This window comes from Nyctibius grandis, chromosome 21 (genome assembly GCF_013368605.1).
Source record: "Nyctibius grandis isolate bNycGra1 chromosome 21, bNycGra1.pri, whole genome shotgun sequence".
NCBI classification, from domain to species: Eukaryota; Metazoa; Chordata; class Aves; order Nyctibiiformes; family Nyctibiidae; genus Nyctibius; species Nyctibius grandis.
In genome coordinates, this window is record NC_090678.1 from 6,307,761 (window position 1) to 6,330,431 (window position 22,671).

Below are 22,671 nucleotides of genomic sequence, written 5' to 3' on the forward strand. Positions count from 1 at the left end.
CTTGGGTGCCTGGACCATGTGCTGTGCAGCTGTTCTGCTAAAGCCAACTGCTGCTGCAATCATGCTGGTGGCTGCAGTTCCTTGTCCCCGTGAGCTACGAGATGCCAATGCGTTACTGTCCTTGGGCTGCATCAGCTGGACTAGACCTGACCAGCGGTGAGACGTCCCTGCCTAATTCCCAGTCTTCAAGTGCCCAGCTGCTCATTTAAGATTTGAATTGTAGAATCATAGAATGGTTTGGGTTGGAAGGGACCTTTAAAAGTCATCTAGTCCAACACCCCCTCAATGAGCAGGGACATCTTCAACTAGATCAGGTTGCTCAAAGCCCTGTCCAACCTGACCTTGACTGCTTCCAGGGATGGGGCATTTGAAGCCCTGGACTGCCTTTTCTTCAGCTACTCTTTGCTGCTTACGAGCAACTGTTGGATTTGCTCTTTCGTAGTTTCTTTCCTGTTTCTAACTCATACTGGGAGATGAGATCTGCTAGCCGGAGGGTTTCTAGGCACCCTCCCTGCTCCCAGCAGCTCCAGCCATGGTCAAATCCAGTCTTATACCAGCTGCTGCACAAACAGCAGGGACTGAGGTGGGTCCGTGTGCCCACAAAGAGGACAAAGCAGCCTCGTGGCTGTGAGGGTCGGTGTGATGAGCTGTTGCAGGCTGACCAGGGTTGGCTGTGGCTGCTTTTCCCACTCCCGTTCACCAAGGTGGCCTGTTGGATGCGTGAGTCATCTCCCAGGAGAAGCTGCTCACTGCAGACACGCTCAGGTCTGCCACCGTCTCAGACACAGGATGATGCTCCAGACCGTGGCCGCATACAAATGGGCAGCAAGGTCTCTGCCACTGCTGCCGTGGTCCGTGAGCAGCCTTGGCCCGTGGCCCAGCTCCCTTCAGACCTGCCATCCCCAAGCTCAAATCCACGTTCCTTCTCTCCTTCCTTTTGCAGAACTATTTCCGGGACACCTGGAACATCTTTGACTTCATCACTGTCATCGGCAGCATTACGGAGATCATCCTGACGGACACCAAGGTGACGCAGGGGCTGGGAGCAGCGGGATGAACTGCTGTGGGGTGGGGGGCTCCCGCCTCCCTCTGACCCTCTCATCTCCTCCCAGTTGGTGAACACCAGTAGCTTCAACATGAGCTTCCTGAAGCTCTTCCGGGCTGCTCGGCTCATCAAGCTGCTGCGCCAGGGTTACACCATCCGCATCCTGCTCTGGACGTTCGTGCAGTCCTTCAAGGTAAGTCACAGGTGCCCTGGTCTCCTCCCAGGCCACGGTGCTGGGGTGCTGCTCCCAAATGCAGGCTGTTCCCAAGGTCTTGTTGGCTTGTAGGAGAGACGGATCAGCACAGCTTACCTGCTTGTGGTGCTTTTCGTCCTCCTCTGGAGCTGGACCTGTGCTAAAGTGAGGTGACTCATCTGCTTCTCTTGCAGGCCCTCCCCTATGTCTGCCTCTTGATCGCCATGCTTTTCTTCATCTACGCGATCATTGGGATGCAGGTGAGCACAGACATCTCGGCGTGCATCCCTCTCGCATGAACAGGCTGGACCAGCATGTCCTCAGCGTTATGCGCCAGCCTTGTGCCTGCCTGTCATTGCTTCACTCAGTCACCGTGTCTGGGAAGGTCCCGAGGGTGGAACATCTTGTTCGGGAGCTGCAGAGCTGCATGCCCTGGGGGAGCTGCCACGGGCTTGTTCAGTCAAGCTCCACAGCTGCCTTCCCAGCTTGTACCCTTGGAGATGTGGCCGTGGGGACTCAGCTGGGCATCCTGTGCGGCGACTGCTCTCAAATCACCACCCCTGCATTTCATAGGCACTTCAGTTTTAGAAATGACACCCCATCTCCAACTCCCTAGTAGCCCCCAGAGATTGATTTCATGCCTGAGGGACCTGGCGAGCAGCCTTCTGCCTTCCCCATCTGAACGGCTGGGTCACAGTGGTGATCCCCACAGCCCGCCATCCACCTTGTCCCTCTGTGGAGGGATGGCCTGATGGTCTGCTTAGGGACCTGCGATGACCTACCAGGTGGTGGGAGGTCTGCAGAGCATGGGGAGACATGAGCTTTCCAGGCTCCAGCTGGTAAATAAGAAGCACGTGAGCTAAAACCCCCAGCTCCACACGTGCCGCAGGGCTGGCTCGCTTCTGCGGTGACTAAATCCCACGCTGAGGATCTGACAAAGCATCTTCGACGATGAACGCTCGGGATGTGGGGCTTCACCAGGGGAGGTTCAGGTTGGCCGTTAGGAAGCATTTCTTCTCAGCAAGGGTCATTAGCCATTGGAAGGGGCTGTCCAGGGAGGTGGTGGAGTCACCATCTCTGGAGGTCTTTAAGAAAAGACTGGACATGGCACTTAGTGCCATGGTCTAGTTGCCATGGTGATGTCAGGGCAATGGTTGGACTTGATGATCCCAGAGGTCTTTTCCAACCTGATTGTTTCTGTGATCTGCTGCAGCACCCAGTGCCATCGCCCGCCGCACGGGTTTGGGTTCTGGGGAGGCGGCAGGCAGCGCGGTGGCCCCCGGCACGGGCTGCTTGGCAGCGCTGGTGTTTAGTCTCTTCCACCCCCTCTCTCCCGCCCCGAGAGTCGCGTGGCTGCTTTTGGCTGCTCTGTCCTACACGTCTCAGCACCGGCTCCAGGTGTTCTCCGCACTAAACAACCGCCATCTGACTCAGCCCCCCCTCCCTGCCGTGTGGTAGTATTTGATTTATTTTAATTTTTTTTTTTTAACGCTATTGTGAACAAATCCCTAAGCAGTAAAGTCTGTGGGCGTTATTTGAGCAAAATAGCTGGAGGCAGAAAATATTCTACAATTACACTTTCCAAAAAACCTGTACAGGGAAGAAAATACTCCGCAGTTAGGGTATTTTTAGGTTCACGGAAAGTGGAATAAATATCTAACTGTAATAACAGCACTTTTTTTCGTATTTGAGGCACTTCACAAACATTCCTTATGTCCTACCACGGCCTTGGCTGTGCGTCATTATTAGAATATTGTCCATGTTTGGGGCTTCGTTGCCTCTTTTGGCCCTGGGGACGGTAGTCCCAGGTGTCCGTCTGTCCATGGTGGGTCAGCAGTCGGTCTGTCCCTCCCTCACCGAGCCTTTCCCCACCCTATTTGCACCACTGTGCCCAACTTTAACATCACGGACTGTTTCCCCACCGAGGGAAAAGCGCCTGGGAGTTTCCAGGACCAGGACCTAGCACCCACACATGGTGCTGTGACTCGTCCCTGTGCCTCCAGCACGCTCGGGACCGCCGGGATGGACGTAGTGGGATGGACGTGGAGCGGTTGGACTTGGTTGATCCCAGGTCCTCCGTGCTCCTGTTTCCATGGCAGCTCGGCCTCTCACAGCCTTTGCTGCCCACCACAGATCCCTGCTGAGGAGAAGAGAGTCTCCTTCCCTGACGGCTGCCTGGTGCCAGCTCCTCGGCGTGCTGGCTGGGCACCGGCACGCGTTTGCTGGGGTGCTTTTCCATGGGGGGTTGCACAGAGAGGGCGGCTGTCGAGTGCTTTGGGGGCTGGCTGTGCAGAGGGTGATGGACCTGGGGCAGGATCGGTCCCTGCAGCGAAGATGAAGGTGCAGCAGCTTCCCCAGCCGCCGAGCTCTTGCCTGGATAACTGAGCCCTTGTTCTCCCTCCCGTAGGTTTTTGGCAATATCAAACTCGATGAGGAAAGCCACATTAACCGGCACAACAACTTCCGCAGCTTCCTGGGCTCCCTCATGCTCCTCTTCAGGTAAGCAACCATAGAACACTCCTTTGGTGGTCTTTTTGGGTACAGGCATGCCAGGACCCAGGCTGGGCAGGTTCTCACCACAGGCTGTTTGGTGGAGGTCAGCTTTTGGTGCCAGAGAGCAGCTGGGCAGCACAGGAGCTCAGGGACACCTTTTTTTCCCTGCCATCTTGCCCCAAAAAGGATGTCTGTCTCCCAGCTCTTTGGAGCAGCTGGCTGGGGGGAGTTGGCCCCATGTGCCAGGAGCTACACTCTGGCACGGCTGCACTTGTGTGGGTCCAGCTGGGTTGCTGCTGACACAGTGCCTTGCTCCTCTGCACACTGGAGATGTGCTAAATTGGGGTAGGGGGTTGCACAGCTTCTTGTGGAACTTCTCCTGGGGGCACCCTGCCCCGGGTCCATCCCATGCCACCACGAGCGGCTGAGCACAGCTATGTTGGGCGCAGGAGTGCCACGGGAGAGGCATGGCAGGAGATCATGCTGTCCTGCCTGGAGGGCAAAGGCTGCGAGCCGGACACGACGGCGACGTCCGGGCAGAACGAGAACGAGCGCTGTGGCACCGACCTGGCCTACGTTTACTTTGTCTCCTTCATCTTCTTCTGCTCTTTCCTGGTGAGTTCCTCCTCCCTGAAAGCCCTGAAGGTCCCTCTCATCAGCCCCCCAACCTGTACGCCCGCCATAGGGTCACCTCTGTTCTCTCTCCCCCTACTTTCCTTTCTCTCTGCCTTTTCCCCCCTCACTTAGATGCTCAACCTGTTCGTGGCAGTCATCATGGACAACTTTGAATACCTGACTCGGGATTCCTCCATCCTCGGACCTCACCATCTAGATGAGTTTGTCCGGATCTGGGCAGAGTATGACAGAGCAGCGTGGTATGTAGCCAGCTCCTTCTCTCCCGAGCACCCTCTCAGAGCTGGTTTTAAGCAGACGTCTCTGTTCTCTGCTGTTGGGAGCTGGCTGCGATGGCTGGGACGGGCAGGGAAGGGCTGCTCTCGCTTGCAGTCGTTACTGGGGCAGCAGCCGGTTCCTACAACGCCTGGTGGCACAGGCGTCTTGGGTGACGTTCACGGTTTGCCGTGGTGTTTGTCCTGAGTGCTGGAGGTTCCTGCTCTTTCTCTCCTCCCCGGCCAGCAGTCAGGTCCCTCTCAGCCTCCTTCCCTGTCCCCGTGCACCAGCTGGGTGCCTCTGCCCTGAGACCGGCTCCATCGCCTGGTCCCCAGCACCCACAGCACCCTGTCAGAGCAGGGCTGAGTGTGGCTGGTTCTCAACGATGAGGAGATGCTGGGGGTCTGCTGGGCTCCTGCCAGGTCACCCATGGAGGACCTTGTTGGGAGCATGTTTGATGGGTTTGGGGAATTGGGAGCTCTTCGGCTGGCCAGCCTGCTCACTCTTCTAGAGATGGGAGGACTCTGTTTCCTGCACCCATGCCTCTGCTGGTGAGGATCCCAGCAAACATGGCTCCCGTTCGCAGGCAGCAGCCTGTTCCCAGCACTGGGACGGGTTCACAGCGGCCGTACATGCTCTGGGTGGCCGGGCTTTGGCTCCGCTCCCGCTGCTGCTGCAGAGGAGCTGCTCTCCACCGCTCCTCCCAGGATGGAGCATCCCTAGGGCAGCGTGGAGCCCTCAGCAGCTCTGGGAGCACGTTTGCCCTCCACTCAGCCCCGGCACTATGGGGGTGTCTTGTGTGGCCCCTTCCTCCCTCCCCCAGCCCAGTGACAGCCTCTGTGGAGCCATGACCCACCACTGCTGTGCCGGGGAGCGTGGGCAATCTTAGCTCAAGAGCCCTTGGCAACCACACACGCTCCCTTTGGAGACTCTTCGCCTCCACTGCTAATGTCCTGCCCCTCGAGAGATCAGCTCCAGCCAAGATATTTTTTTATGCCTGATATCATCAGCTTCTGGCATAGTTTCCTCCACCGTTTCTGTCCAACACCGTGCAGCTCAGTGCTGGCCAGGTTCCTCCCTGCCTGGCCTCCTCCAGCACACTTGCTGCTGTGCAAGGTCCCCGTGGGCAGGTGGGTATGCTTGTTGGTGGGTGACTGTGCCTTGTGCAAGGGGGAGAGGTCGGCACAGGTGAGTAGATGTCCTGATGAAGAACTAGAGAAGGGAAAGGAGGTGCGAGCAGTGAAGCATCCAGCTGCTCAAGCGTGGGGCTTCTCACCCATGGCTTTTGGGAAGGATTTCTTCACACCAGGCACTTCATTCACTCTTGCTCCCCGTGTTGGTGGCCTGGGTCTCCAGGACAGTCCCTGAAAAAGCATGCCTGCACTGTCCTATCGATGCCATGTACCCCGCTGATTTCTGAGCAAGCCGTGCTCTTTCGCCGTGGTATGTAGCCAGAGGTTAGGGGATGTGCACAGGAGCTGGAGGTGCTGGGCCCGTGGGGGCAGCCCTGGCCCCCGCTGCTGGGTGAGGAATGGGTGAGTACAGCCGAAAGAGTCCCACCACCGGAGTGGGGCAGCAGTTCTGCATCCTGACACCAGGACCATCACATGAAGGTCTTGTGGGGAGACTGCCCAACACCGGGGGGGGCTCAGGGATGGGTTCTGCCCAGATGGCTGGGTTAGCTCTGGCCAGCAACGGAGAGGGGATGGGAGAAGAGCAAGGAGAAACCGGAGGCAAAGGTACTGGGTAGGCTGGTAACGCTGTTCTTTACCTCCTCACGTGGTTGCCCTCCAAGCTTGTCTAAGGATGCCCAGGAGGCTGCAGCACGCTGCACCTCAGCACTTCCACCCCACATGGTCCCGCTTCCCAAAGGGCTCTGGTCTGGAGCGGAGTGGGGAGCTCAGCATCCGACGGCCCCTGCACCCTCTCCTGCCAGCCCTCCGCCTCCACTGCTTCGTTGTTTCAGCCGGTGCAGGGGGGATACGGGCTGTATCCTGCGATGGCTGCATCCGGCTCTGGGGAGATGTGCTTCTGTGGGCAAGAAGGGGTGTGTGTGGGGGAGGGTTTGCTTCTAATAATGTGTACCCTTGGCAGAGCGTGGTCTGATGGTCGGAGCACGGGACTGGACCGCGAGAGACCTAGGTGCTAGTGCCACAGCCACCGATCACCAGCTGGTCACATTATCTCTCCCCATCTCAGGTTCCCCAGATACTGGAGATACAAGTGACTCAGCTGCCAACCTCCCTGGGACCTTGTGAGGACCAGAGATTTGGCCATGCAAGGGCAGGCTTTTTCTGGTGGTGCAATGGGACACAACTCCATCAAAAGGGCTTGTGATGGCTAGAACCCGACCAAGCTGCAGGCTCACCCCGTCTAAACTCCCAGCCCTCTCCCACCAGGTGTAGGCAGCCAGGGGCACGATGAGGAAGGGTGATGGGGTGGTGTTCACTGCCAAAACTGTCCTTCTCCAGGGCCAAGATGGGTCAGTGTGAGGAGGTATGAACTGACTCGTGGTGGAGAAGGCAGTAGCTGATGCTCACAGCTTTCCCCTCTCTGGGTCTGACAGAGCCAGAAGGAGAAGAGCTGTGCACCCCTGGGGGTCTCGCCCCACAGATGGCCCCAGCATCCCCCGGTTAAGCTCTCCCTGCTCCCCTCTACCCTCTCAGTGTCCTATTAACCCACCTGTGCTTCCTTTGCAGCGGCAGGATCTCGTATAAGGATATGTACAAATTAGTACGGGTGATCTCGCCTCCTCTGGGCCTAGGAGAGAACTGCCCCTACAGGGTGGCGTGCAAGGTTTGCCTCCCAGTCCTCCGCCACAACCTGGCCACGGGACGCACCATCCAACCCTCCTTCCCCCCCCCGCTCCACCGCCACCGCGCCTCCCGAGGGAACCCTGACGTTGCTTTCCTTCGAGTTTAAAGAGGTCCACGGCCTCCCAGAGCCAGCAGCTGTCCCCCTCGAGGGGAGGCATGAGTGGGGCCAGGGGGGGCTCAGAGCCTTCTGGGGTGGGTTTCAACAAATTGAGTCCCCCAGCCAGCCCCCCGCCCCAGCTCTGTCGGCACAGAGAGCCCCCCTGAAGGGTGCCGGGCCAAATGCCACCGTCCTTGCTTGGCCTCTCAGGAGTTTTTTGGGGAGGCTTAGATGTGGTTTGCTCCTGGGGAGGGAAGAGGGGAGCAAAGGCAGGAGGATGTTGGGGACTTTGCCGTTGTTTTGGAGACTAAGGACTTGGGAGGAGGATGGGAAGGCCAGGGTGATCCCTCTCCCTGGGGGATGCCGAGCTGTACCCAGTAGACTTCATCAAGTGTGGCACTTGGAGGACACACGACCACATCTCTGGGGAGCAAGACTCTTGCTAGTCTTGCCTTAGCTTGCTGGACCTGCTTGGGAGGTGGTGGCACCTGGGTACATCTCTGGAACTCAACAGCTCTTCTCCTTCTGCTTGAGCCAAGCTGCTGTCTGCTGGCTGTGAGTCCATGGCAGTGATTTAGCCTCCTTGTGTCTCTCTGACATCCACCTTTTTTTTTTTAATTTTATATTGGGGTGACAGTTGAGCAAAATCCTGCACCCGCCACCTTCTCTGAAGTGCCACGACGCCTATGTCTGTGTCCATGGCATGAAAGGATGAACCGCAGAGCTTAGTCTTCCCTCTGCATCCCTCACAGCATCTGAGAAGATGTATGAGGGAAGCTCAGATGCCCCTGGCCCTTGATCTTGACTCTTCAGAGGAAGAGGGTTCCTTGGTGCAGCATGGTGTAGCCACCACATCCTTCTTGCCACATCAGAAATGCTTCTTCCAGCCAGCATCCCTGGAACGGGTCTGTTACCCTCCACAGCTGGTCGTGGGGCTGATGCACACATTTCAAATCTTGAAGTAGACCACCAGAAGTAAAGCAGAGCAAGCAAGACAAGGCCTGGGTGCTCAGTCATCTCACTTATGAAGAGGTATTTAGGGATAGGGGTTTTCTTGCAAGAACCTCAGATGGCTCATCTGTTCAAGGAGGGGCTCCTTGCAGTCTTTTCACTCTTCTCTGTTGCATCCCTGGCAAAGGCTGGTGGCTTTGCTGAGGACACTTGCTCAGGTCCCTGCAGACAGAAGACACCTTCGCGAGGAATTTCTAGTCTTAACTGACATCAGGGTTTCACTGGCACATGCTGCTCTCCTAAGCTGGATCACCTGGTGCTCAGAAGGGTACCTGTAATGCTTCCTGGGAAGAGGGAGCTCTGCAGCAGTCTGGGCTTTTTCTGACTTTGTGGGATGGACAGAGCAGTGAAGGTGGATAAATTCAAGGGGAGATGGAGGCAGAGAGAGTGAGACCAGCGTCATGTGAGGAAGACCATCCCCATGTCTTCCTTGTGTTACCTCGGTCTCCTCCTCCCTGTGCATGGGGTGTTTCAAGGACATGAGAGATTTTCAGGGATTCCTGTTGCCCTGGAACAATTCCCAAAAGACAACTGATGAAGAAAGAAAATCCATGTGGTCGTTGCATCTTGCCTCCGTGGTCCATATCGCAAAACGCCAACCCAACTTGCTCACCTTTCAGTTTGGTGAGCCTGCCCTGCACATCACAGTACACGGTTCACCTTCCTGGAGCCCACACCCGTCCTGCCAGGCAATGCGATGACAATGACTTGCAGAAACAAGCACCAACGTGTTTATGGAGTGGTGGACAACCTGCTCTAGAAGGGATGGTGCTTGGGCAAGCTCAGGATGCTGGATAGGGGTGCAGCATGGTATGGAAGCATACCCGCTAGGCCAGCCGCAGGTGGGCTAACAAAGGGGCATTGATGCAGGAAGACTTCTCGTGGAAGTCCAGCAAGCCTTGTCCTTATGCTGAGGAGAGCAGGTCTTGTAATCACATCTTGCTGGGACTGCATCCTGGCAGCCAGCTCCACTCCTTGGAGCTATCTCTGCCTTCCTTCAACCCATCTGCTTCTAGCAGTCATGCAAAAGTGAGCCAAGGAGGTGGGCATCACCTTTACCCCTGAAAATAGCCCTTTGAGATGGTCATGGGTCAGGCGAATTCTCCACAGACATTCATGTCCCTGTGGACATCTCCTGCTCCTGAATCTGCTCTTATATCACTTGCTATTCTGGTGCTCTGTTCTAAACAGCCTGGTTCAGCACAGTATTTAACTTCCTAACCACAGGAGGACAGATGTCCCCCAGATTTCCTCCTCCATCGCTCACAGGTTCTCTCAGAGCACCAGGACCAAGCCATTACTGCCTGGTGGTTTTACAGGCCGCCCTGTGCCGTAGCCACAGGGCACATCTCCGTCCAGACACAGGACAGATGGCCAGCTCTCCCATCAAGGATGTGCCCGTGCTGGGACCAGCTCTTGGGAACCATCCTGTTCAGATGGACGTCATTCCACGTGCCTTCCTGTGCTTCACTCCATGGGGATGTGGTTTCTGGGCACTGCTGTGCTGCTCAAAACGCTTTAAGATCTCTGCTCTGAGAAGCAGCAAAGCGTGCAGCCTGTCTGTGAGAACAGCACAGTTCTCGTGCGGTCCTTCTTGGTTCCCGATGCAAACTCTTCCTTTCATGGGAATCCAACCCTCCTTCATCGTGTGGAGAATCCCAGTACGAAAGACGGTGCCTGATGTGTGCTGGGTACCCTGAAATCCCCCCTGCCAGGAAGGGTGGCTGGAAGATCACTGTCTTGCTCTCTTTTTGCACAAAGTTCTTGAGCATGAAAATTTTGAAGTCATCTTCTCCCCTTCAGACACCTTGGGTCAGTGCACATCCAGCTCTGCCAAGACGCTGCTTCTGGACTCCTGGACACGGACATGTTGTCTTGATCACCCCACTTAATAGTCTCCAGTGTTGTTATCAATCCTCTTTCCAACCCTTTAGGAGTGTCAGGTCTCAAAGGGGATGGCTTGTCCAGCCAGTTCTGTGCCCACACCCCAAAGAGCTCCCGTTGTGGGTCGTCACCATCTCTAGTTCACATCTGAAATGTCAGGACTTATCTTGGTGGGGGCCTCTTTGGCCAGGGGTCTGCTTCTAAACCCGTGGTACCCCCTGAGAAGAGATTTCTTCTTCTCCCCTTTCCAGCTGCTCTGAGCACATGGGTAGGGAAGAGGCCAAGATCCTGCAGGGAGTGCTTAATTTTTCGGCGGTGCCCTCTCTCCCAGGCCACCCAGTTGAGATGGGCTCCTCTCCAGCAGCATCCTCCCAGCCCAGCTGTAAGGGCCAATGCCTTTGCCGTTGAGAGGTTGCCCTTGCCCGTTAACCATCCTGAACGTTGCGGTGCAGGGCAGAAGCCTGGCACGAGGGGAAGAAGAGGTGGCTGAGCCCAGGATCCCTTGGACATGTACTTTAGCAGCCCTCCTGGATGAGCAGAGAGAGGGAGACACAGCCTGAACATCTCAGCCTGGCAGAGGGCTCAAGGTGTCACCGGGTGGCCTGTGTTTTGGTAGCCTTCCTCCCTGCAGCAACCCTAGGCAGGTCCTTACCGAGCAGAAGAGCACGAGGTGGGGGTCCGTCCTAGCCGCCTCCCTTGGGAAACCCAAACGAACCCTGATGTTGGAAGGCCCAAACAGCTGCCTCTGCTGAGACTCTTTAAACTCCAACCTGGTGGAACTTGCAGCCGCATGTGGGAGAGAGCCAGGGCGGGAGCATGGCATGTACAACTTCTCCTCCCGGTTTTGTTTGTTTTTTTCAGCCAATTCAGCATGCCTTTTGCACTGGTGCATGGTGGGAAAGTGGTCCATCCGCAGAGCCAGACGGATGCAACTGGGCATCTTCCTTTGACAAGTGACCCTGGCCCACTGCCTTCTATGCAAGATGCTGCCTCCCAATTGCATAGACCTTACGAGCTGGGGATACACAGCCTTCCGGCTATGGGTTAGGTGGCCATGGAGAGCGGTAACCCAGGCACCCGCCCCGGGAGGGAAGGACGCTACGGAGGCCACAGAGCACCGTGGTGCAAACCACCATTATCTCAAATAACCCATGGCTCGAGTGCCGTGTATCTGATTTATACCACTCGCACACAGCCCTGGAACCTGTGGGACAAGGTGGGGGCTGCTGGAGGGCTTTAGGAAAGGGGTTTGAGACCAGAGGAGGACTCCCAGACTGCTAGCGAGACAGGCGCTTGAGGCCAGCAGCAGAGAGGAGAGGGGTGAGTTGCTTTCTGCCAGCATTCCTGGGTCTGTGTGAGCAGTGCTATAAATCCACGTCAGGACAGTCTCTCATGTATGATTTGCCTTGATTAACGGGTTTCCTGTTCTTTTCCTGTTTGTCCGTTTGTTTTTTTTTCTCTCCTGTTTTCCTGTACTATTTCTGTTCGTACGTTTTTCCGCTCTCTGGGAATGCCTCCTCTCTCTCTCTGCATCTCCCTCCCTCCCCTTCCCCCTTCATGAGCAGTGGCCGAATCCATTACACTGAGATGTATGAAATGCTGACTCTTATGTCACCACCGCTAGGCCTCGGCAAGAGATGTCCTTCCAAAGTGGCCTATAAGGTAGATCAACCCTTCCTTCTACGGGGTCTAGAGTCGAGCAGGAGCTGGGGGAGGTGTGGGGATGGGGGGAGCCGGGGAGGGGTTTGGGGTATCCAGCGTGTGTTTAGCTCACTCCTGGGGAGCCTGGTGTGCTCAGAAGAGTCCTGGCCACGCTGGCTGGTCTCCGCTGCCCAGGCACGTGATGCTGCTGTGGTCACTCGCAAGCCCGGGGAGCTCTGGGGTGGAAGAACCTGGTGGAAGAGGAGGGGCAGGATCAGCAGTAGCGTGGAAGTGGGAGGGCTGGAGAAGACAAGCTGAGGAGCAACCCCATAGCATGGTTAGGGGAGTGAGATGTCCTTAGGAGCTCACTGACCCAAGCTTGTCCCCTGGGCTTGGAACCATCCTTGTCCCGGCCAGTGCAGAAGCAGGGCTAAAGCCCACGGAGTTGGGAGGCAGGTGGGCAGCAAGGACATACCCCAAAGGAACAGCTCTGCGGTGCGCGAGGAGCCAGCCACATTGGCACGAGCCATCCCAAGGATGGCTTGCACCAGGCGAAGCCAGGTGCCTTCTAAAGGTGTCTCTGAGTTTTACCCCCTTGTTCCTCTTGGGGTGGTGGCCAGCAGCTGGCTCCCAGCGCAGGAGCACGGGAAGCCCTGAAGGACGTGGGGTGGGAGCTGCTAGGACAAGACCCAGAGCTACAGAGCAATGTGTTGCCCAGGTCGGGAGCAAACTGAAGCTTTCCTTGGCCACGGGCTGCCGCCCGCAGCCCTTTCAGCAGCGTTCAGGGGGGTTTCGGCTCGCTTGCCAACGCGCTGCCCCCCTCTCCAGCTCTCACGTGTTTGCTCAAACACGCATACATCCACCACCGCACTTCTCCAGGAGACAAAGGGAGGCTTGAAGGCAGGGAAAAGGACGTGAGAAGCCGGGTGAAAAGGAATGGGCAGGGAAGGGATGACCCAAGGTATTCACAAAGCAAAATATACTCTCTGGAAAGTGGATCTGGTCACTTCGGTTTGCACCCCGCCTGCCCCAGGGTGGGGAAGGAGCATGGCGTGTCTAACCTGCCTTGGTTGCCCTTCTCTCTTTCCTTCTGCACTTTTTCTACCCCTCCTTCCCTTCCCCACCCTCGGATAATTTGGACCCTTGTGCATGTGCTGGCAAACTTCATCTCTGAAAGACGCAAAAAGGGAGCGCCAGGATGTAGCATGCTAGAGGAATCCAGCCGATCTGAAGTCCCTGAAGGTTAGGGACCCTCCTCTCCCCTGCCCCAGGTGGGAAGGGTTGAGAGCCAGAAAGCCAAACCCCCCGGGAACGGAAACCTGAGCCCCGTCCCCCCTTCCCGAGCGTCCCCCACGCCCGCATCCCGCACGGACCAGGCGTGTCTGCCCAAGAGTGCCGGGAGGTGCCGCGGCAGCCCGGTGCCGTGGGGAGGGGGGCTCAGGGGCCGTTCCTGGGGCGCAGGAGGAAGGCCCTGGAAGGCAGTGAGCCGGTGTCCTGGGGTGGAAGGAGCCGGGGCGGGGTGGCGGGGTGATCCTTGCCCTTCTTTTTTGGCTGTGCTGTTTTGACACTCTTTGTTGCTTTTTATTTTTTTTTAATTTTTTTTTTTTCCCTTTTGTTTAATGTTTAATTTCTTTTCCTCCAGCCTGGTCGATGTGTTTTTCGATATTGTTTTCCGTCCGCTGTTTTCTTCTCTCTCTTGCGCAGAGACTGGTGCTGATGAACATGCCCGTGGCCGAGGACATGACGGTCCATTTTACCTCCACCTTGATGGCGCTGATACGCACGGCCTTGGACATCAAAATTGCCAAAGGTGGGGTCGGTGGGGTAGAGAGGGGACAGAGCCAGGAGGGTTTGAGAGTGACTAGCACTCATCCTTTAGGCAGGCTGGGGACATCACAGCCAAATTGGGTTTGGCTGCCCAGAGCCTGGCACATGGATGGAAGCGATTACCTCGAACAGGCAAATTTCTGCCACCCTCTACAAAAAAAATCTATTTCTTTAGGGAAGAGGTGGCCAGTTTTCCACTAGAAGCTGCTTCTAGAGAGCAGAAACAGCTTGATGTCCACTGTGTAAAGGGAGAGGGAGAGAATTCCCCTTCCTCCCCATGTACAAAACCAAGGAAGGAAAAGATCACATACGCTTGGCTTCCTGAGGCTGGGGAACAGAGATCTCTCTCTCAGGGAAGATAAAATGTTCAGAGCAGGAAAACCTGCTTTGTTGTTGTTGCTGGAAACACTCTGATTCATCAGATCAAAGCTTTCTGCAGACACATGCCATTTCCAATAAAATGTGCACTGGGAACGGGTCGACTGTTGGAAGAAAACCCAACCCAGGGCAAGATATTGGCAAAAGCCCAGTGCTGAGACAGATTCTTGGGTTCAAGCCCCTCTAGATAAAGCAGAGATTTGAACCTGGGTCTCCTACAGCTCAGCAGAGTTGCCCTGGGCTTAAGTGTCTCTGGTTGGCACGTGTTGGCAGCTCCCTCTGAGCCTGGGTCTTCCTAAGCTCAGCAAATCCCTTCACCACTGGCCAGAGAGCTCTGCTCTCCTTGCACAGCATCGCTGAGTATTGAAGGATTTCAACCAAGTGGAGCTGCTCTTTCACCAGCACATGATCTGCTCACCAGAAAACAGAAAGTGGGGCAGCAGCAGGTGTGTGTGGGCTGGAGTAGGATTGGAGCCGCGGAGACGGACCCAAGGCGAGCTTGAAGATGGCAGCTTTGAGTGGGAGGGCAGGGGATGGGGAGATGGAAGCCCATATGGAAGGGGTGGCAGGAAAGTTTCCCTGTGAGAGCAGGAGACCAGGCTCGCTGATGCAAGGTGGCCCTCCCAGCCCAGAGAGAGCTGGTTGTTGCTTGTGAACCTCACTTCAGGATGGGGAAGGGGTGTTTTCAGTTGGAACCTGGTGCCAGGTCTTGATGTATGTGGGCCATTTTTCCCCCCCGCTGTTCAAGGTGGTGCAGATTGGCAGCAGTTAGACTCTGAGCTTCAAAAGGAGATCCTGACCATTTGGCCTCACCTCTCCCAGAAGATGCTTGACCTGTTGGTACCCATGCCAAAAAGTGAGTCTCTGGGGGTGCTGTCATCTCTACCAAGTTTCCATCTTACCTGCAGCAGCTTCTTCCCAAAGGGAGGTGGGGACCGGTCAGACCTGTCCCCAGGTGGGGGAGAAGTGGGAAAAGGGTTTGTGTTGCTACAGACTGGCCTCTGCCTCGCTCTGCCTGGCTGCTTGGGAGCCCTCTTGAAAAATGCCCAGTTTGCAGTGACTTGCTCCTGCCAAACCCAGAGTTTCCTCTAAATCATTTCTGGAGCGTATAAGGGCGGGAGGCTGAGCATCGCTTGCTCTGTTACATATGATGATGTGGTGAAGATGTATGTCTTGGAGGCTTATGATGGTGCTTTCAAGCCGTCTCCATCCATTTTGTTTCCATGTGGAGTGTCTGGGTGTTCATCTCTGAGTGGTGAGCAGACTTTGAGGGTCACCAGGGTATCCCACAGCAGAGCTCTGCCCGAGATCCACGCTGGTGCCTTCAGACCTGCTGTTTCTGTTAAGACAAAAGTGTCCCCCACCTTCCTTCCCCTCTTATGCTCTCAGCCTCTGACCTGACTGTTGGCAAAATATATGCAGCCATGATGATCATGGATTACTACAAGCAGAGCAAAGCGAAGAAGCAGCGGCAGCAGCTGGAGGAGCAGGTGAGGCTCAGTGAGGGCACGTGGTGGGCAGGAGAATCCTAGAATCATGGAATCGTTTTGGTTGGAAAGGACCTTTAAGATCATCAAGTCCAACCGTTAACCCAGCACTGCCAAGCCCACCACTAACCCATGTCCCTAAAAGGGACATGGAGGGGGGGAGTTCACAGCACCCTCACTGCTTCCTACCACGTCCTGACCGAACGTGCGGCCAGCTGCAGGGGATGCAGCTGAGGGATGAGGATGGTGGTACAGGTTGGGCTTTGGTGGCTACAAGGCACACATACGTGCATCCTCAGCCCCCAAAAGCGAGCATGAGCACGCTGTCGCCTTCCCAAGTGGCGGGGACTCGGTTGGTGAAGCACGGGATGTTCATCTGCATCTCCCGCAGGCTCAGCTTCTTCCTTTCCTCAACACAGAAAAACGCCCCCATGTTCCAGCGCATGGAGCCGTCCTCCTTGCCGCAGGAAATCATCTCGAACGCGAAGGCTTTGCCTTATCTCCAGCAAGACACGCTCTCGGGCCTGTGAGTATTGCCCTGAAGAAGGGAGGTAGTCCTGTCGCTTTTCTGTTCCTGCAGCCCTCGTTTTGTTCTCTGGAGCTGGCACTGCGATGCACAGAGGGTTAAATTGCTGCCGAGAGCAGGAGAAACACAGTCCGGGGCAGAAAGCTCCCAGCACAAAGCTTTTGCAGGACGCCAGATAGCTGGTGTGCATCAGCATCACCATCACCAGCAGAGGTGGCTAAGGGGGATGGCCAAGTGTCTGCATGGACGTTCTCCTTGCAGGACCATCCCAGCACTTAAGTGCAAGCTCTGTTACCTAGGAGGGTCTGGGGTGGACCTGAACCTTGAGAGCAGTTGAGCAGCGGGTCCCTGGGTGGTGCAGGGCTGGTGGGGGATCCCAGCACCCTGGCTGGTGGGAACGAGATGGTGGGAGTTGCTGGCACCGCGCTTGGGATGTCCCCACTGCTGCCACGGGACTTGGGACACTGGTGTCCTCTCCTGGCTGGGCACCACTTCAGCTCTCCAAGGAACATGATGGTTGTCCTTGGGGGTCTTGACAGCCCGGAAGAGCAAGCACAGGGGCTCCCCAGCTCTGAGCCACTGCAGAGGCCATGCCCAGTGATGGCAGCACCTGGCTTGTGGCCTCCCTGAAGCTGGACTGTCTTTGCAGGAGCAGCCGAAGCGGGTTCCCCTCGCTGAGCCCGCTCTCGCCACAGGAGATCTTCCAGCTGGCGTCCATGGACCCAGCCCATGGGCAGTTCCAGGAGCACCAGTCTCTGGTAAAGTCACGCACTGCCTAGCGGGCGCTCGCCTCTGGTCCCAGCGAGGGTGCTGGTGGGCACGGGGAGGTGTGGGGCTACCGGCACGGCGGTGAAACACTGCTCCCTGCCCCTGTGGCAGCGAGCACGGGGGAGGGATGGCAGCTGCTGGGTCATGCGTGGATCCAAAGCGGGGGACAAATGTCCCCAGCTGTCCCCCTCTGGCCCATTGCCTCTGTTGGGGCACTGGGGCCGCAGCCGTCCCTGGACCAGCCCTGGCTGGTGGGGCCAGGCAGCAGCAAGTGCTTTTGGGGTGAGAGCTGTGACCGGGGTCCCATGTCCTGCAGTAAAATATCCTTCTCTTCACAGGCTGCTCTTTTTGTCCCTGAGCGCTCATTTCAGTGGGTTGCCCCGTGCTGAGTGGTGGTATCTGATGTTTGCGGATCTGTGTCCGTTTTGTTGTCAGTGCTGGTGTCCCCAGTCCCAAACCAAGCTGTCAGACTGTCTCCGACAGGAGCACTCCCCTCCGGCCTCACGCACATGCCGGCGGGCAGCAGCAGTGTCTGTCTGTCTGTGTATATACACATATATACATATCTATATATCTCTCCGTGTCTGTGTGTGTGCGTTCACGCACCACCCCAACGCTCATCGGACGCAGCGCTGTACCACTGTGCGTCCCCAGCCCGGTCCATGTCCCCAGGGTGTGTAGAGCTGTGTACCATGCAGGCAGGCATCCCCTGCCCCGGCCACGCCACCCTCCTGCCACCAGGGAGGTGGCAGATGAGACCCTCCCTGTAAAGTCACTTCCTAGCAGATGTCCAGGGTCGCTCCCTGTCCATCTCCGTGATGCCACATCCTGTACAAAAGAGTCCCCTAAACTGGGAATTGACCAAAGCACAAAGGTGCCATGGTCGGCACACTTCATTTTCACAGAATCACAGAATCAATCAGGTTGGAAGAGCCCTCTGGGCTCATCGAGTCCAACCATTGCCCTGACACCACCATGTCAACTAGACCATGGCACTACGTGCCGTGTCCAGTCTTTTCTTAACGGGGATGTGGCCAGAAAACCTTTAAAGCAGGGTCAGAGAGAAAATCCCACACGTTGTTCCCTTCTGGCCAAAGGAGAAGGAGTTACAGCCCAGGCAGTCAGGTGTCACCATCCAGGCAGGGTTTCCACCTCCATGGAAGAGGTGTGCGATGAATTGGCCATGCAGCGAGCCTGAAGCACCGCATCTGCGCTCACCTGTGATGAATTGTGAATCAGAGATTATTTTTCAGTGGCGGCGTGATGGGTGATATACCTTAGGCTCCCTTTTTGGCCCACTGCAGTTCCTCCCCCGGTTGAGTGAGCAGGGCCGTCCCCTGCAAACGGGGCAGGAGCAGCGCGCTGCCCTGCTCCGACCCCATCCCAAGAGCTTGGCTGTGTGTTTATTTCCAGGAGCCAGAGGTTAGGGAGTTTCAAAGAGTGCAGCCCTCTAACCGTGGCAGCTACCTTCCTGTGGACACTCAGGACCACGCTGTCTCTGGGAGGGCCTCCTCCATGCCTCGTCTCACTGTGGATCCCCAGGTAAAACCAAGCAAAGCCCCCACGGGTGCCGGGTCCAAGCAAAGCCTACCAGGTAACGCTGGGGCTTCTCTCCACGCTGAGTAAGTCCCGTGAGCCCCACAGCTTCCCCAGCACCTCGATATTGGAGCATCTCCCCATCTTTGGGGTGCTGCATAAGTAGGAGAGCTGCTGTTCCCCTGCATGGGGGACACTGGCAGCCAGGGGGATCGATCTCCTGGCTCACGTGGGAGGTCCGCGGTGGAGCAGGGCCACGCCAGGAGGTTGCAGGGTCCCCCTGCACTGGGACACCCCTCCTTTCCTCCAGCCCTGTGTGCTGGCTGAGGTTTGAGGAGGCCCTGCCCGGCTGTCAGATGATCTGCCAGGTGACGAAACGCCTTTTCCTTCCTTTCCCGTTGTCCCAATGCACATGCTTCTCCGTCTGTCCAGGGGAACCCAGGCCACATCTCACCTCCTCGTTTGTCTGCCCGGTTTCTCTGTCCTTCTGTCTTGTACTCCGCCTCCACCGAGACACTGACACTGTTATGGGGTTTGGTTTTGCTGTGAAGTGTCTGGGTCTGCTTTGTCACAGAGGTCCTGGTGTCGGTGTGACGTGTCGTGGCACTTTGGTGGGGCGTGAAGAGGAAGGGAGGCTTTGCCGCGTGGGCTTTAGTGACCATTTGGCAGTGGGATGATGATCAGAAGGAGGGGATGGGAGCAGAAAGGGTACGGTGCGAGGAGAGGAGAGAGGAAGAATGGCCTGAGGCTGCAGAGGCAAAAAGCTGCTAGAATAAAGCAAAGGAAAATACAGGAGGAGGTGATTTTTTCCACAAAATGTGTGAGAACACAAGCTAGAAGGAGGCGAGAAGGTAGAAAGGAGAAGCATGGAAGGGAGAAAGGAAGGGAGAGGGATGATAAAATAACAGCATGAGTGGGGAGAGAGGGAAGGAGTGCAGGGGAAGGGGATGTGGGAACAAAGGAGGGCCAAGGAGGACCAGTGGCAGCAGCCAGGAAAAGAACCACCAAGCGAGGGGCACTGGAGGATCCCCCCTCTCTCAGTGATTTCTTCTTCGATGTCTCTGTTTGCTCCACTTGGTCCTGTTCTTGAGGCGGGGAGGGATGCTGAGGCAGCCTGGGGGGCAGTGGCCTGCTCCCCCCATGCCCCCCCACCTGGGGCAGGGTGCTGCTGCTCTCCCCCCGACACGCAGCGCCTTGACTTGAACCGCTGCCACTGGCTTTGCTTGCAGAGCACGAGTCCCTGCGAGTGGGGCAGGGCAGCCCACAAGCACAAAGCTAACCCCCCTTTGTGCAGAGGTTATTTAGGGGGCTGCGCTCAGGCTGGCCACCCCCCTACCCTGAGCCCCCCCATCCCAGCGGCTGCTGTGCCAGGGCTAATGGGTGATCTGGTAATTGCTCGCCCGCCATCCCTCCCCCAAGCCCTCCTGGCGCTGACCCCCTCCCCGGCTGGCCGGGGTTGCTTGCAGGTGGTGACGGACCCCAGCTCGATGCGGCGATCGTTCTCCACCATCCGGGACAAGCGTCCCAACAGCTCCTGGCTGGATGAGTTCTCCATGGAGCGCAGCAGTGACAACACCTACAAGTCCCGCCGGCGCAGCTACCACTCCTCGCTCCAGCTCTCCGCCCGCCGCCTCAACGCCGACTCAGGTGAGCGGCCCCATCCCACACCAAAAAAAGCCCCCCAGCCAAGCGTCCTCCCCCCCAGCTCCTGGGGAGGGGACGGTGAGGACTGACGGGGATGTCCTGCAGGCCACCGGTCCGACGGGCATCGCTCGGGTGGCAGAGAGCGGGGCCGATCCAAAGAGCGCAAGCACTTGCTGTCCCCCGATATCTCCCGCTGCAACTCGGAGGAGAGGAGTCCCCAAGCGCACGACGAGTCGCCAGAGCGGCGGCGTGAGTCCCGGTCACCCAGCGAGGGCAGGTCGCAGACACCCAACAGGCAGGTGGGTGACAAAAACCCTTCCTATAGGCAAAAGGGTTCATAGAAAAAGCTCCTTGCCAAAACCGGGAAGATAAGCCCCAATTCTGGGAGCTCTGCGCTGTCTCTCCTCCCTGCGGTGGCATCCACCTGTGTGCCCCATGAGCTGAGCGGGTCGGGGCTGCTCAGGCACCCTGCAGAGCTTTAGGGGAGAGGGGTGGATCTCCGTGCTGATCCTCTCACCGTTGTGGCATCTGCCCCCCGCCAAAGACGCAGTGTTCCAGCTACCTAAGCCTGGAGATGCCCATGCTAGAGCATGCTTGAAGCCCACAGAGATGCTGCTCATAGAGACCAGCAGCTTGTGAGCTGGTAGCTCGTCCTGCAGTGGGTTTGCAGGTGCTTTTTTACTTTTGACCACCAAGAGCAGACACCATCCTCATCCCTGGAGCAGACCCCGAGGCAGGGATGGGGCAGGTGCAGCGGGGCCTCATCCAAGCAGGAGGATGCTCCGGGGAGCCCAGGCTCACGGTGAGGGGTAGCGGGTGCCCATTGCTGCCTGTCACCCCTGTATTCCCTGGAGGTTCTGACCTACGAGGAACAGCTGAGGGAGCTGGGGTTGTTTAGCCTGGAGAAGAGGGGGCTCAGAGGTGACCTTATTGCAGTCTACAGCTACCTGAAGGGAGGTTGTAGTGGAGTGGGAGTCGACCTCTTCTCCCAGGCAACTAGTGATAGGACAAGAGGACACAGCCTCAGGCTTCGCCAGGGGAGGTTCAGGTTGGACATTAGGAAGCATTTCTTCTCAGAAAGGGTCATTAGATATTGGAAGGGGCTGCCCAGGGAGGTGGTGGAGTCACCATCTCTGGAGGTGTTTAAGAAAAGACTGGACATGGCACTTAGTGCCCTGGTCTAGTTGGCATGGTGGTGTCAGGGCAATGGTTGGACTCGATGATCCCAGAGGTCTCTTCCAACCTGATCGATTCTGTGTCTTGGTGCGTTGCAGGGAACGGGCTCCCTGAGCGAAAGCTCCATCCCCTCCATCTCGGACACCAGCACCCCCCGGCGAGGCCGCCGCCAGCTCCCGCCGGTGCCCCCCAAGCCGCGTCCCCTCCTCTCCTACGCCTCCATGCTGCGGCACGCCGGGGACGCCTCGCCGCCCGCCGACGAGAGCGAGGGGGGGTCCCCGCTCCTCTCCTCCACCCTGGAACCCAACGCCGCCGGCCTGACCGAGTCTTCCAGCTCCCCGGCGGGGAAGCAGAGCCGACAATCCACCCCGCAGCGCTACATCTCGGAGCCCTACCTGGCCCTGCACGACGACTCGCACGCCTCAGACTGCGGTGAGGAGGAGACGCTCACCTTCGAGGCGGCCGTCGCCACCAGCCTCGGCCGCTCCAACACCATCGGCTCGGCCCCGCCGCTGCGGCACAGCTGGCAGATGCCCAACGGGCACTACCGGCGGCGGAGGCGAGGGGCAGGGCAGGGCGTGATGTGCGGGGCCAGCATCGACGTGCTCAGTGACACCGAGGAAGACGACAAGTGCTAGAAGCTGTGTGCCCCCCCCGTGCACCCCATCTCGGCTCCCCTCCTTCAGCCCTGCCCCTCTCCAATGCATGCTCTTCGCCACGCCTGGGAATGAAATGAAACCAAAACCGAATGCAGGGGGAAAAGGAGAAAAAAAACCAAACCGACCAGAACGGAGGGGAAAAAAAAAGAGGGGAAAAAAAAAAAGTCTTTGTGCAAAAAAAAAATTAAAATCTGTCGACTTTCCTTTATTACTATCACTTTTTTTTTCTGCACAGAGAAGCATTTGATGGGCGATGGAGTGGTCCGGCCGGGCACCGTGCTAAGGGGCGAGAGCCCCCCTGGCCGCAGCCCTGCTCCCTGCCCCGAGCGGGACCCCCGGGAAGGCTCGTCCTGATGGTTTTCTGCTCCCCGAGGCCAGAGAGTCCCAGCAAGGGGGTATCGGGGCCCCCTTTGCTCTGTTGCTCAGGCTCGTGCTGCTGTGGCTTTGAATTTCCCTCCCCGAGGGTCTCATCCAGCCCGGGAAAGGGGCGAGGTGTGATGGTGGGGTGAGGGGTTGGGGTGCACTGGGCAGACCAGAGCGGGCTCTGCCTTTAGTGGGGGGCAAAACCGAAGCCAACTGGTTTGTACTGGGGCAGGCGGGGG

General features: G+C 57.4%; 1 protein-coding gene across 1 annotated transcript in view; it reads left to right on the forward strand.

The window, feature by feature from the left end:
* CACNA1E (calcium voltage-gated channel subunit alpha1 E) overlaps positions 1 to 22,149 on the forward strand; it is a 93,458-nt gene extending 71,309 nt beyond the window's left edge. Inside the window, exons 33-48 of the mRNA XM_068416746.1 lie at positions 944 to 1,027; positions 1,113 to 1,238; positions 1,433 to 1,498; positions 3,646 to 3,737; positions 4,181 to 4,346; positions 4,479 to 4,606; positions 11,993 to 12,089; positions 13,773 to 13,878; positions 15,022 to 15,129; positions 15,663 to 15,763; positions 16,180 to 16,286; positions 16,936 to 17,044; positions 18,468 to 18,596; positions 20,057 to 20,237; positions 20,340 to 20,533; positions 21,509 to 22,149. Coding sequence (XP_068272847.1) covers positions 944 to 1,027; positions 1,113 to 1,238; positions 1,433 to 1,498; positions 3,646 to 3,737; positions 4,181 to 4,346; positions 4,479 to 4,606; positions 11,993 to 12,089; positions 13,773 to 13,878; positions 15,022 to 15,129; positions 15,663 to 15,763; positions 16,180 to 16,286; positions 16,936 to 17,044; positions 18,468 to 18,596; positions 20,057 to 20,237; positions 20,340 to 20,533; positions 21,509 to 22,048 — 2,334 coding nt within the window. The 3' untranslated portion in view covers positions 22,049 to 22,149. The remainder of the gene's footprint in view (positions 1 to 943; positions 1,028 to 1,112; positions 1,239 to 1,432; positions 1,499 to 3,645; positions 3,738 to 4,180; positions 4,347 to 4,478; positions 4,607 to 11,992; positions 12,090 to 13,772; positions 13,879 to 15,021; positions 15,130 to 15,662; positions 15,764 to 16,179; positions 16,287 to 16,935; positions 17,045 to 18,467; positions 18,597 to 20,056; positions 20,238 to 20,339; positions 20,534 to 21,508) is intronic.
* The last annotated feature ends 522 nt before the right edge of the window (positions 22,150 to 22,671 follow it).